Raw genomic sequence first — 14385 nt, 5'->3', positions numbered from 1 at the left:
TTTGATTAACTGATAAAAATCAAGCTAGGGTGGGAAAGTGGCAACATGGAACAGCTTATCAATTATAAATAACAGTGATGGATTTTTTTCCTACACACGGTAGCTCCCTCGAGATTGAACCAATAACTTGACTGGCCATCTTTAATATAACAGCTTTGTTCACTCTTGTTTATTGAGCAATTGAAGAGTGAGCTTTGTTTTAATACATTATTGGGAAACAGGGTTAATTGGGTCCTTTATGATTTACATTTAGAGCCTCTTATTGGTTACGAGAGAGACTGTAAAAGATGGGAGGGCCTGGCTCTTAAGGAGGGAGGGGGGTTGGGGGAAGAGGTAGGACGAGGGGTTTCAGGAGAAACATAAGGATTTATGTCTCATGTTTATGTGCAAAGGATGAACAGTGGATGGAGGAAGGGGGTTGGGGCTAAGAAGAATTAAAAAAAAAAAAAAAAGGTTGTCAGTGCTATTTGAGATTTAAGTTTGTACTATACTCTTTTTGTGAGAAACTGTTTAAAAATATTACAAAATGTAATATATTAATGCCTAAAGGTATACAGTGATACTAATACATATTTTTTTTAATTTTTAACAAAGGACTTTATTGAAAGAATCCTCATAATACAGTAGAAATCGTTCACAACTTATAAAGTAGAGATCCATATCCTTCAATTAGCCAACTTACACAAAAAACAAATTCCCCAAAGGGACTATCATACTATAGCAATAATATCCCTTGTATTTTGTAATTTATATACCTAGGTTTTTATCCCCCAACACATAGAACACCCCCTCCCTCACCCCTCAACTCTCCCTCTCCCCTTCCTAATACATATTTTGTATACAATGTCAATACCAAAAAGCTCAACAGTTCACAATTATATAATTCTATAACATAATAAAAGAGAACATGTACAATATGAAGAATTCATTTAAAAAGATATATTTTTTAAACAATCAAGTTTTAAACTGCTTACAAAAACACGTATAATGTAATTCCAGTTTCCCATACCTGTGGACCAGCTGCCAAAAAAAAAAAAGCAGCTTTTCGAGTTAATAAATGAACTACCAAGCAAAAAGATAAATCAAGTTTATTTGCATGAAGTAGTTTGCCTGGTCTAACACTATGAATGCAGACATATATGATCGGTCAAATGGGTTGGGCTCATACATATAACATTTTTTAAAACAAACATAAAACCTTGAATTCTGTATGCACTCTGACATTTTTTTCTCAAGAAGTCTGTATAACTACCTATAATGTTAAATTCAAACTACCAGTCTGAATAAGAGACAAGGCACACCAAAGTCATTAATCAAACCCAGAGTTTCATATTGTTAGACTGATGCCAGGAAAGGGACTTCTGCATAGGTTTCATGGTTATTTCTGAGAGGAAGGGAAAGGGGAGGAGTTTGTCAGTTTATGATGCTTGTTTGCTAAATGACTCAAAATAAGGCAGAATAAACTTTCAACCCGTACCGCCAGCATAAGAGTACCTCAGATTTTTTGCTCAAACACTGAACTTGAATAAGAACTGTATTATGTATCTAAAAAATCAGACCTGAAGTCATATCAGAGCAAAATAATGGGTGTCCAATATTTCAATATAGTCTCTTTGGGTTAGATTATAAATCTCTAACATCTTTCTATGCAACATATACTTGATTAAGTGCTAACTATGCAATGCAACTCCCAAGATTTCACTCTGTCAACAACTGGCAGATTAATTTGTAATAAGTTTGCCAATCCAAGAATGGGAATTCAATAAAAAGTCTGCTCAAGAAGAATAATTAAACAAATTCATTGGCATAACAATTTTATATCAGTTGTCAAACTATTATATAAAGGTTCATTTTCATTAAAGTACTATTAAGTTTTATAGTGCAGTAAGTGCCCAAATAACTGCAAATAAAATACAAAGCCTGTCTGCTGTTGGGGGCACTCCAGCATGTTCCCATACAGGTATCACACAGAAAAGTACTACTACTACTACTAATTATTTCTATAGCGCTACTAGACGTATGCAGTACTATACACATTATATGCAGGTACTTTCTCTGTCCCTAGAGAGCTCACAATCTAAGTTTATTTTGTACCTGAGGCAATGGAGGGTTGTGACTTGCTCAAGGTCACAAGGAGCTGCAGTGGGAATTGAACCCAGGTCGCCAAGATCAAAGCCGGCTGCACTAACCAATAGGCTACTCCTCCACTCCACACGTGGGAATGAGTTGCAGCTAGTAGGCAGTAAGTGCATTTACATCAGTTACTGTACAGCAAATGACCATGAGCTGAGTGCAATGCTTGTCCATGCCCATTCCCTGCCCATAATCCATCCATTTCCCATTCCCTAACAGGATATGCAGTGAGTGCATAAATCAGTGCACGCTATCATTACAGCACAACAGATACCACAGCCATGTGCTCACATCCTGACTGCTCAGTGCACTTTGAAATTATTGCACTTTTACTAATGTATTATCTGCAATGACTCCAATATCTCTCTTTCTTGAGTGGTGATTTCTAACTTAGAATCCACATTTTAGTTTGAATTTTTCCATCACATGGGAAGCTACTGCTTGCCCTGGGATTTATAGAATGTAATGTTGCCATGATTTGGGTTTTGCCAGGTACTTGTGACCTGGCTTGGCCACTGTTTGGAAAACAGGATACTGGGCTAGATGGACCATTGGTCCGACCCAGTATCTGCCATTTTAAGGCCAGATTTCCTAGTCTCATAAGATTATTCTGCAATTCATCACAATAGCTGTTCTAACAACTTTCAGTAATGGTATCATCTGCAAATTTGATTACCTAATTGCTCCTTTCTCTAGATCATTTATGAATAAAGTCAACTGTACAGATCCCAAGTAGAGATTCTCAGAGCATTCAACTACTGACCTTTCAAGTGTGGAGAAGTGACCATTTAGTCCTATTCTGTTTCCTGTCATTTCTGGATTTGAAATTACTCGCCTTTTCCAAACCTCAGCTCAAGGTGACTTACAAAACGCTATAAAAGTTACTTCTTTGTCCAAGAGAATTTCAACCTAAGTTGTATCTGAAACAGTGCAGGGCAAAGCAGTTCCACTGAGAAGGGCACCTGAATAAACCATTTCAAAACTTAGTCTGGTTCTCTGCCATGTTTGTTAGAAATACACACTCTGGAAAAAATGACAAACAGGCTTGTGGCACCTTACAGGCTAACCAATTTACTGAGGCATGAGCAGACTACAGTCTCCCCCTGGAATCAATGGCTGTGCTTGCTTCCACCTCCTCCTTCTTCCCCCATCCATACAGAACTGAAGCCAGTTGCATCTCTACCTGCCGCAGCTTGGACCACCTATGTCATAACTCAATATTCTCCCTGGACAACCAGTATTGTGACTATCTTCCTCCTCTGGGCTTACCAGAATCTATAGTTTTAAACTCTCCTGGGCACAATGAAATCGACAAGATACTGCTGGCAGGATAGGGAATGCAGGAGGCAGTGGACCTGTGAGGTCATCACACCCATGATAAAGGGGGTTAAGCTGCTTTTTTTTTTTGAGCAGGGGGGGTGGGGGGGGGGGGGGGGAGAGAATGGTTATTACCAAACAAAATATTTCCCATGTGAGGCATTGTATCAGTGTTTCCCTGTTGTAACTAAAAATCAAAATCCATATACGAAAGTAAAGGGATGGTGACAACCAGGAAGACCTCATTGGCCAAAGGGTTCTTGTCAGCTACTATGCTACATTCCAGTGTAATGTGTTATTTTAGTTATACCTTCTTACACTGCTGGAAATCTTGCCTCTCATCCTCTGGAAGTGAGGAGAGAGCCAAGTCGCTTTTGATTCCAAACCTTTTAAAAATCTACTTTTTTACCCTGCTGTTTGTGGAACCTTGAACCCCCTGAGCTTCAAGGGAAGTATAACTCCCATGAAATCCCGCAGGTTTCTAAGGATCAAAATCACAGACAGGTCCAGGAACTTAAAGGAAAGCATCAATAAATCAGAACTTCATTCCGTTAAATTCAATTCTGTCTCTGTGGGGAGAAACAATTTAATAAATCAGGCACTGAGTTATTCTGTTCAGTTTCCAAAATTTGCATTTTCTTAACAACCACCACCACTACTTAGCAGATACATTACTTAAAAACAGGATAAAGTTGCTACTTTTAGACTGAAAGAGGAGAAAAAACATGAACCATTATCTTGTATATACATATAACAATTTTTAATCCTTTTAACGTTACAAAAAAAAATCAGGACAACTATTACACACACACAAATTATAGAGATATATACATATATATATAATTGATAGAAAAATACATGCACACACAGTACATAAAACAAAACAAAATTAGTGGAAAAAAAATAGAAAAAACCCAAATAAGGTTGTCCACTGTTTAATCCTTTTTAATTGTATAACATCAAAGACCAAAGTGAAGCAAAGAAAAACAGTTTTTTGAACATATTAAAGAGCAATAGAATGTGTGTACATTTAGCAAATCATTTCAAAATGTAGAATTATATATTTTATTATAAGCGCATATACGAATACACACACAAAATAAGGTTTTTTTTTTTTACCTAAATGCAAACTGGATGAGGATCCATGCGATGAAAGGGATGGCGGTGGCGTAAGTGAATGTCCTGGAGTTTGGCTTGGCAGAGGCATGCCTAGTGGACTTGGTGAAGAGGAAAATCCCAGACTATTGTAAAATGGTTGCCCTATGGGTGCTAGGCTGTTGCTAGATCTTTTGTACAAGTCAGAGCTAGCAGACAGAGAATCCCTCCTTGAGGCACTACTACTTGCAGAACTGCCAACTGAAGAAATAATAATAAAACAAAAAAACAAAAATCTAATTACATACAGAGCATTAACTGATTATAACTGAAACCCAATTAGTGTTTGCTGATAAAGGGAAACAAACCCTCATAAAATGTAAGGTGATATCTATAAACTATGATTGTTAATACAAAAAAAAGTGTATAAAAGTATAAGGATATGGCAGTATACATTCTGTTAAACATTTTTGTTAGAACATTGGAGCATTATGGAAAGTTTCAGCTAATCACAAATTTCTCTAATGTGGCTTCATGAGAAACAGGTAATGGTCAACAAAAACCCATAAGGATTGCAACTGCATCCTACTCCAAGTGGTGGTCCCACTGCCTGAAGCATGTCAGAAAATTATATACAACTCTCACTCTATCAGGGACTAATAAACCTAACAGTTAACAAACCACACAGCGAGAAAGAAGCCATCATCTCCACAGATCATCAAGTAGTAACCATTGTAAGGATTAGGTCTCCAGAATATGCAAATAAAAAAAAGATGAAGAAAGAGTTTCTTCCACTCTGTACTGAAAGCACCCATTTTCCATTTTACCTGCTTCTCTCAGCTGTGTCTAATGTTTTAGTCTATGAAGACAGGTTTTTTTATGCCCATGGATAAAAAAACATTATGACAGCGCATAACAAACCTGTTCAGGACCGCTACCACAGGCACAACACTGGAGAAATTACTTACACAACAGTAGGAAGTTTATGTTTAAAATAACTTTAAGAAATTTCCCATGAGACAAAGCTAGGAAGAGTGGAAGAGACTGATCAGAATGGAGTGAGACATGGAAAGCAGGTCAGATACACTGAGCACCATATAGAATCTCAGCAAGGAAACCAGAAAAAAGAAATTTTAATACTATCATAAGCATTTGGTAAAAATCAAATGTTGATTAGTAAATAGGCGCATAATAGAATACTGATTTTTTTATTTCACATTGTAAATTATGTACCATATTAAAACAAAACTAGCTTCAAACATTTGCTAATAAAACTATGCTTGTAATTTTTTTTTCTTTTTTAATGGCAATGTTCCAAGGTGAATACTCTGTGCGTTACTATTATAACCACAGTGCATATCACCAGTAAAGACCAACCCCCCCGCCCATTTACTAAGCTGCGCAAGTGGCTGCGTGTGCTTATGCCGATACAGTCCATTCACTTTGAATGGGCTATGTCGGCATTACCGTGTGGCAGCTACTCGTGTGGTTTAGTAAACAGAGGTGCAAATCACAAAAGAACTTGCAAATTTTGTGCAGACCTTTTCATTACTAACATTAAGTAGCAACCAGAACATACATATAGCTTTCTTGTGGTACTCAACCCCTATAACCCATAAAGGACCATACTCCCTTAATGAGTAAAGCGAAGATACTTACCTGTAGCAAGTATTCTCAAAGGACAGCAGGATGATTGTTCTCACGTGTGGGTCGACGTCCACGGCAGCCCAGGAATCGGATATTTTGCAAGCAAAATAACAAAAAGTTTTGCTAGAGAGTTCTGGTGCACGAATCGCGCGCAACGCGCATGCGTGGACAACTTCCCGCCCATCGCACGAGCGTATACTTCAGTTAAATCAAAAAGCAAACAAATAAACTAACAATCCTCCAAAGGGGAGGAGGGCGGGTTTGTGAGAACAATCAGCCTGCTGTCCTTGGAGAATACCTGCTACAGGTAAGGATCTTCGCTTTCTACGAGGACAAGCAGGCTGCTTGTTCTCACAATTGGGGTATCCCTAGCAACCAGGCTCACTCAAAACAATGAACATTGGTCAATTGGGCCTTGCAACAGCAAGGACATAACATAGATTGACCTGAAACCAAAATCAACTAACAGAGTGCAGCCTGGAACAGAATGAAAATGGGTCTAGGGGGGTGGAGTTGGATTCTAAACCCCAAACTGATTCTGCAGCACCGCCTGCCCAAACTGACTGTTGCGTCGGGTATCTTGCTGGAGGCAGTAGTGAGATGTGAATTTATGGACTGATGACCACGTTGCAGCTTTGCAAATCTCTTCAATGGAGGCAGACTTTAAGTGGGCCACTGACGCAGCCATGGCTCTAACATTATGAGCCGTGACATGACCCTGTAGAGTCAGACCAGCTTGGGAATAAGTGAAGGAAATGCAGTCTGCTAGCCAATTAGAAATTTCCCGATGGCGACACCCCTCCTGTTGGGGTTGAAAGAAACAAACAACTGGGTGGACTGTCTGAAGGGCTTTGTCCACTCCACGTAAAAGGCCAATGCACTCTGCTTTCGCCAGGGTGGGTATGAGGACAGGGAAAAAATGTTGGCAAGACAATTGACTGGTTCAGATGAAATGCCGACACCACCTTTGGCAGGAACCTAGGGTGAATACGGAGGACTACTCTGTTGTGATGAAATCTGATATAAGGTGCATGAACTACCAGGCCTGAAACTCACTGACCTATGAGCTGAAGTAACAGCCACCAAGAAAATGACCTTCCTGGTCAAGTACTTCAGAAGGCAGGAATTCAGTGGTTCAAAAGGAGCTTTCATCAGCTGTGTGAGAACGACGTTGAGATCCCATGACGCTGGTGGAGGTCTGACAGAGGGCTTTGACAAAAGCAAACCTCTCATGAAGCGAACAACTAAAGGCTGTCCAGAGATAGGCTTATCCTCTACACGGCGATGATAAGCACTAATCGCACTAAGGTGAACTCTTACGGAGTTGGTCTTGAGACCAGACTCTGACAAGTGTAGAAGGTATTCAAGCAGAGGCTGTATAGGACAAGAAAGAGGATATAGGGCCTTGCTGTCACACCAAACGGCAAACCTCCTCCATTTGAAAGAGTAACACCTCTTGGTGGAATTTTTCCTGGAAGCAAGCAAGACTCGGAAGACACCCCCAGAAAGACCCAACGAGGCGAAATCTACACCCTCAACATCCAGGCCGTGAGAGCCAGAGACTGGAGGTTGGGATGTAGAAGTGACTCCTTGTTCTGAGTGATAAGGGTTGGAAAACATTCCAATCCTCAATGCTCCTCAGAGGACAACTCCAGAAGAAGAGGGAACCAAACCTGACGCGGCCAGAAAGGAGCTATCAGAATGGTGGTTCAGCAGTCTTGCTTGAGTTTCAGTAAAGTCTTCCCTATTAGAGGTATGGGAGGATACGCATACAGAAGACCTGTTCCCCAATGCAGGAGAAAGGCATCTGACGCTAGTCTGTCGTGGGCTTGAAGCCTGGAACAGAACTGAGAGACCTTGTGATTGATCTGAGTGGCAAAAAGATCAACCGAGGGGGTGCCCCACTCTCGGAAGATCTTGTGGACTACATCCATGTTCAGTGACCACTCCTGAGGTTGCATTATCCTGCTCAATCTGTCAGCCAGACTGTTGTTTACACCTGCCAAATAAGTGGCTTGGAGAAACATGCTGTGGCGGTGTGCCCAAAGCCACATCTGGACGGCTACCTGACACAGAGGGCGAGACCCGGTGCCCCCCTCCTTGTTGGTATAATACATGGCAACCTGATTGTCTGTCTGAATCAATATGATTTGGTTGGACAGTCGGTTTCTGAAAGCCTTTAGAGAGTTCCAGATCGCTCGCAATTCCAGGAGGTTGATCTGAAGACCTTTTTCCTGAAAGGACCAAGCTCCTTGAGTGTGAAGTCTATCTACATGAGATCCCCACCCCAGGAGGGATGCATCCTTCATCAGCACTTTTTGTGGCTGAGGAATTTGGAATGGTCGTCCCATGGTCAAATTGGACCGGACTGTCCACCACTGAAAAGAATTTTGAAAATCAGTGGAGAGTTGGATCACATCCTCCAGATCCCCTGCAGCCTGATACCACTGGGAAGCTAGGGTCCACTGAACTGATCTCATATGTAGATGTGCCATGGGAGTGACATGAACTGTGGAGGTCATGTGGCCCAGAAGTCTCAACATCTGCCGAGCTGTGATCTGCTGAGACGCTTGAACTGTGGACACCAGGGACAGGAGGTTGTCTGCCCTGGCCTCGGGGCAAAAGCTCGAGCTGTCTTTTTGAACTGGGATGAGATGGGACTTGGTATAATTGATGACAAATCCCAGTACTTCTAGCACCTGAATAGTCATTCGCATGGACCATACAGCACCCGCCTCCGATGTGCTCTTCACCAGCCAATCGTCGAGATAAGGGAAGACACATGCACTCCCAGTCTGCGTAGCGATGCTGCGACTACAGCCAGACACTTTGTGAATACCCTGGGAGCAGACACCAGACCAAAGGGCAGTACACAGTACTGAAAGTGCTGTGTTCCTAGCCAAAACCGAAGATACTTCCTGTGAGCTGGGAGTATCGAGATATGGGTGTAATGATCCTTTAAATCCAGAGAGCATAGCCAATCGTTTTCCTGAATTATGGGAAGAAGGGTGCCCAGGGAAACCATCCTGAACTTCTCTCAGACTAGAAATTTGTTGAGGGACCTTAGGTCTAGGATGGGACGCATCCCCCTTGTTTTCTTTTGCACAAGAAAGTACCTGGAATAGAATCCCAGCCCTTCTTCCCCTGGTGAAATGGGTTCGACCGCATTGGCCTTCAGAAGGGCGGAGAGTTCCTCTGCAAGTACCTGCCTGTGCTGGGAGCTGTAAGAATGAGCTCCTGGTGGGCAATTTGGAGGTTTGGATTCCAAATTGAGGGTGTATCCTAACCGGACTATTTGAAGAACCCACCGGTCGGAGGTTATGAGAGGCCACCTTTGGTGAAAAAAAGATCAACCTCCCCCTACCGGTAAGTCGTCCGGTACGGACACTTTTACAGAGGCTATACTGCACTGGAGCCAGTCAAAAGCCCGTCCCTTGCTTTTGCTGGGGAGCAGAGTGGGCTTTAGACACACGCCGTTGACGAGAACGAGCGCATGGGGCTGAGCCTGGGCAGGCTGCCAAGAAGCCTAGAGTAGGAATAGGAAGCACTTCTCTTCCCTCCAAAAAACCTCCTAGATGAGGAGGCTGTAGCAGAAGGCGCCCGGTGGGAGAGAGAATCCACAGCATCATTATGCTTCTTAATCTGATTAACACGATCCTCTACTTTTTCTCAAAAAAGATTGTCCCCCCGGCAAGGAACATCAGCCATCCTCTGCTGAACCAAATGATCCAGGTCAGAAACACACAGCCATGAGAGTCTGCGCATCACTATACCCTGAGCAGCGATCCTGGATGCCACGTCAAAAGTACCCCTGGCCAGGAACTTGTGACACGCCTTCTGTTGCCTGACCACCTGGCAAAAAGGCTCGGCCAACTCCGCAGGGAGTGCATCAACCAAGCTGGACAGTTACTACTACTACTACTTGTCATTTCTATAGCGCTACTAGACGTACGCAGCGCTGTACACTTGAACATGAAGAGAGTCCCTGCTCGACAGAGCTTACAATCTAATTAGGACAGACAAACAGGACAAACAAGAGATAAGGGAATATTAAAGTGAGGATGATAAAATAAGGGTTCTGTGAATAAGGATTAGGAGTTAGTCTCAGCATAAGCCTTAAATGTGACATTTATAACCAGCCATGAACTCAAGAGTTCAAAGTGGTTCACGTTAAGAAACACTGAGCATTCTCAGGATGAATCACAAAGTGGAAAAAATTAAAATCAAACGACAAACCTACAATCCACCTTTGTCAGTTAGAAAGTACAAATTTCTGAAACAAAAAAGTCTTCAACGATTTACAAAATTGTATATAGTTAGTTAAAGATCTCAAAATAGGAGGTAAAGAATTCCACCATTTGGCAGTTTGCTGCCATGGTTGCAGATAAAGACATATTGACAAGAACTCTACTCTACAGTTGACATATCGAGTCCCACAAGTGTATGCTCGTGAAGAGCTGGTATGACTGGATCTTGGCAGTGAGCATACTGGCCTAATACGTCTTTCTCCCAAAAGAGTCAAGAGTCCTAGCTTCTCTGCCTGGGGGCGCTGAAGCATAGTCTCTAATACTCTGAGCTATCTTGAGAGCGGAATCCACCACCATGGAATTGTGGGGTAACTGGGACCTCATCAATCCAGGTTCACCGTGGATCTGGTACTGGGACTCAGCTTTCTTGGGAACCACAGGGCCAGACAGGGGGGCGGACCAGTTTCTCATAAGGACTTCCTTCAGTACCTTATGGAGAGGGACTGTCACAGCCTCTTTTGGTGGAGAAGAATAATCCAGGACTTCCTGCATGTCAGACCTGGGCTCATCCTAAACCTCCACAGGAAAAGGAATAGCCGTAGCCATTTCCCGGACAAAAGAGAAAAAAGACAGACTCTCCGGTGGGGATAGTCTTCTTTCCAGCGGAGAAGGGTCAGAGGGAATCCCAAAAGACTCATCAGTGTGATTCCCACAAGCGCTCCTGCTCAGTGTCACACAGTACCTGTGTCAAGGTACTCTGACACTGGACCTATCTCGACGCCGAGAAACAATGTCCTCTATGGTGGTGTCGAGAGGTCGACGCCCTATCCAACTGCAGCGAAGCTCCCTCCACCGACGTCGAAGGGGAGTCGACCTGGGTGGCAGCTGATGCAGATGCTGCAGGTGGCACCGCAGTTGGAGACCTCACCACAGGTGAAGCGCCAGGCACCATTGCACAGATGGCAGAGAGGGTGCAAGCACCCCCGATACCGAAGCTGATTGACGCAGTATGCCTTCCAGAAGTTCTGGAAACAAGGCCCGGATATGCTCATCAAGAGTCGCCATCGGAGAAGGCTGCGGGGCCGGTGGAGCAGGCGGTGTCAGAATCCGTGGAGGTTCGGGAGTAGGTACCGGACTGCCAAGAGACCGATGCATTGGCACTTCCTGTACCAAGGGGGAGCGGTCCTCTCGGCGCCAACGCTGCTTGGGAGCAGAATCTCTCGACGCCCTTGAGCTCCCGGTACCGTGCGTCGGAGATCGATGACAGTGCTTCTTAGCCTTCGCTCGACAACAGTCATCGAGGCTCCTCGGTACCGAAGAGGAAGACTTGGAATCCTCACGTCTCCTCGGGGCTGGGTCCGACGGTCGGTCCCAGGGGGCCTGCATAACAGGAGGCCTAGAGACAGGTGGAGACCCACTCAATGCCTCACTGCTCCCAGCGCGAGTTGGTCTCTCAGCAGCCATTACCTTGCTCCCCGACGTCGATGCTCCTGTTGATGTCAATGCCTCCAACCTCGGTACCGATGTCAATGTCCAAGGTCCAGACTGAGCCCCAAAAAGCTTTTCCCGTTGGGCTTCTCGAGACGCTTGAGTCCGTTTCTTCATACGAAGACACAGACTACAAGCGGCTGGGCTATGGTCGGGGCCCAAGGCACTGGATATACCAAGCGTGGGTATCGGTACCTGAGATGCTCCGGTTGCACCGAGTACAACATTTGAAGCCGCTGGATGTCTTCGATGAGATGGAAGAAAACACGGCCTCAACGAAATCAAACAATGCGATTGTGCCAAAAAAGGAAAGCAAAAAAAAAAAAAAAAAGGGAAAAACCCGGCTGCGTCGAAAAAGAAAGGGAAAAAAAAAAGTAAAATAAGTACGGGAACTAAAACAACCTTTTTTTTTTTTTTAATATTTGAAATGAAAAACAAAAAGAAACAAAATAAGTCTCACAGAACTTTTTCCTGGGCCTAAGAGAGGAGCGACACGAAAACGAACCGCACCGCACCGCAGAGAAAAAGAAACTAGAGAGATAAGTTCGCGCATGTGCGGTTCGCGCTGTTCGTGCAAGGGAACTCTCCAGAAAGGCTTTGTTTTATTTTGCTTGCAAATTTTTTGCCAATTCCTGGGCTGCCGCGGACATCGACCCAATTGTGAGAACAAGCAGCCTGCTTGTCCTTGGAGAATAGGTTTTATATTAAATTTTTTGCCAATTCCTGGGCTGCCGCGGACATCGACCCAATTGTGAGAACAAGCAGCCTGCTTGTCCTTGGAGAATAGGTTTTATATTAAATAGACATGGGATTTTAGATAGCCTTGTATTCATTATATACCCTACTGACAATTTTAAACATTAATGATCAATTTAATACTAATTCTGCAAACATTTCTAAAATATGTCTGAGTGGCTAATGCTAAATGGAATGTATAAACAGACTAGTAAAGATTTCTCTATAGCTCAATAGAGTTCATGCAAAGAACTCGGTTAATTTCACAAACACAGGCTCAGTTCTGCACTAGTAGCAGATTCACCATGAAAACTGAGGGTGTTTATCTGTAACAGGGTTCTCCACAGCCAGCAACACAAATCAGACACATTAAGTGGTGACTCAATCCAACCACACTGTCACTACACGTTTATCTGAGCATCTGCAGGACTTCCCATGCAGTCTCCTCTCCAATTTCCTTCAATCAGTTGTAGAGCTTAAGAGGCAACTCACCAATATAGTGGAAGGAGCTGTATGTCTAATTTATCCTGTGGTCAATGGAGAATCACAAGACAGACAAAGTTCGCTTGCCCTCTCTGTTAACCAGCAGGATCAATCAACCACACAAGTAGGGGAGCAGAGGGTTTTTGTAACTTGATTTGGTAAAATATTATAAGGAAACCTAGAACAGAAGATGACTGTTAGAGAAATAGGTTTTTCACTAACTGTCCAAAAGTACTCTCTCTCTCCAAGATATATTGTCTAAAACAGCAGCAAGACATGTAAAGTGAGAATAAGTGTCTTACAAATCTCTTCAACTGAAGCTAAATATCAGCAACAAAAATAACCATGGCCCTGATTCAGTGTGTCTTATTGGTGAGTTGTAGTCCTGCATTTCACTGATTAGATAGGGCCCTTTTTAGGTACTACCTATCCAAATTTGTTGAAGTTGAAAATGTGAAATACTGAGAAGCACGGATCTAGTTGTGTTATTCTCATATAGTAAGCTAGTGCCCCTTTACAGTAGTGTTAGGGGAAGCTACAAGTCCCTATGTGTATGAGGCCTTGAAAAAAGATAATGTTTGTTGCTTTTGTTCACCTGATTGGGGGGCTCTGAGGTGGCCCAATGATATCACCTATTTTAAATTTTAAGGGGTCTTTCATTGGACCAGGCGGTGAAGGCATACTTTAGGACGTCCTAGTCTGTGACTGGTCCTGTCCTTCTCATCTATTTCAGCCATAAAAAGGACGTCAATAGACAGGATGGTGCTAACAAAAGGGCACCTGCAAAGGAGCATGGCCAATTACAGGCCTTTTTGTGAGCCCTGTGCAGCTCATCACAGCCTGTACACAGTATTTCAGAAACAGCTACTTGATGTGCCTTCATTTCATCAGGTCTCTTTGGAAGAATGTAGATTCTCTATTTTTTTTACAACAAAGCTCCAAAATTATGGAATGCATTGCCCATTGAACTTAGTTTAATACAGAATATGGTTCAGTTTTAAAAAAGCCTTAAAAATTCATTTATTTTTTCAGGCTTTTGGTTCTGTTGATGTATGATATTATTTTGCTGTCAATAACATTTGAATTTAATTTGCAGTATGCTATATTTTAAGAGTAATATAGCAAATTATTGTATAGTTTTCGAGAAAAGAAATAATTTTTATGTTTTATTGTATTTTGTATGTGGTTTATTCCCCGCTTAGACTTTTATAGATACTGCAGGTTAAAAATAAACTTTTAT

At 42.7% G+C, this 14385-nt stretch overlaps 1 protein-coding gene across 11 annotated transcripts in view; it reads right to left on the bottom strand.

Moving 5' to 3' along the window:
* The window catches only part of PUM2 (pumilio RNA binding family member 2), a 334312-nt gene that overhangs the window by 113147 nt on the left and 206780 nt on the right, over nt 1–14385 (bottom strand). For 10 of the 11 annotated variants that reach the window (XM_030198823.1, XM_030198814.1, XM_030198816.1 and 7 more), the window contains one exon: nt 4570–4806. The exons of the other annotated variant lie outside the window; for it this stretch is intronic. In XM_030198823.1, coding sequence (XP_030054683.1) covers nt 4570–4806 — 237 coding nt within the window. The remainder of the gene's footprint in view (nt 1–4569; nt 4807–14385) is intronic. 11 annotated transcript variants of the gene reach the window in all.

This window comes from Microcaecilia unicolor, chromosome 3, assembly GCF_901765095.1.
Source record: "Microcaecilia unicolor chromosome 3, aMicUni1.1, whole genome shotgun sequence".
Classification (NCBI taxonomy): Eukaryota; Metazoa; Chordata; class Amphibia; order Gymnophiona; family Siphonopidae; genus Microcaecilia; species Microcaecilia unicolor.
The sequence above is the reverse complement of the archived record's forward strand: the minus strand, read 5'-3'. Positions and strand labels throughout refer to the sequence as shown.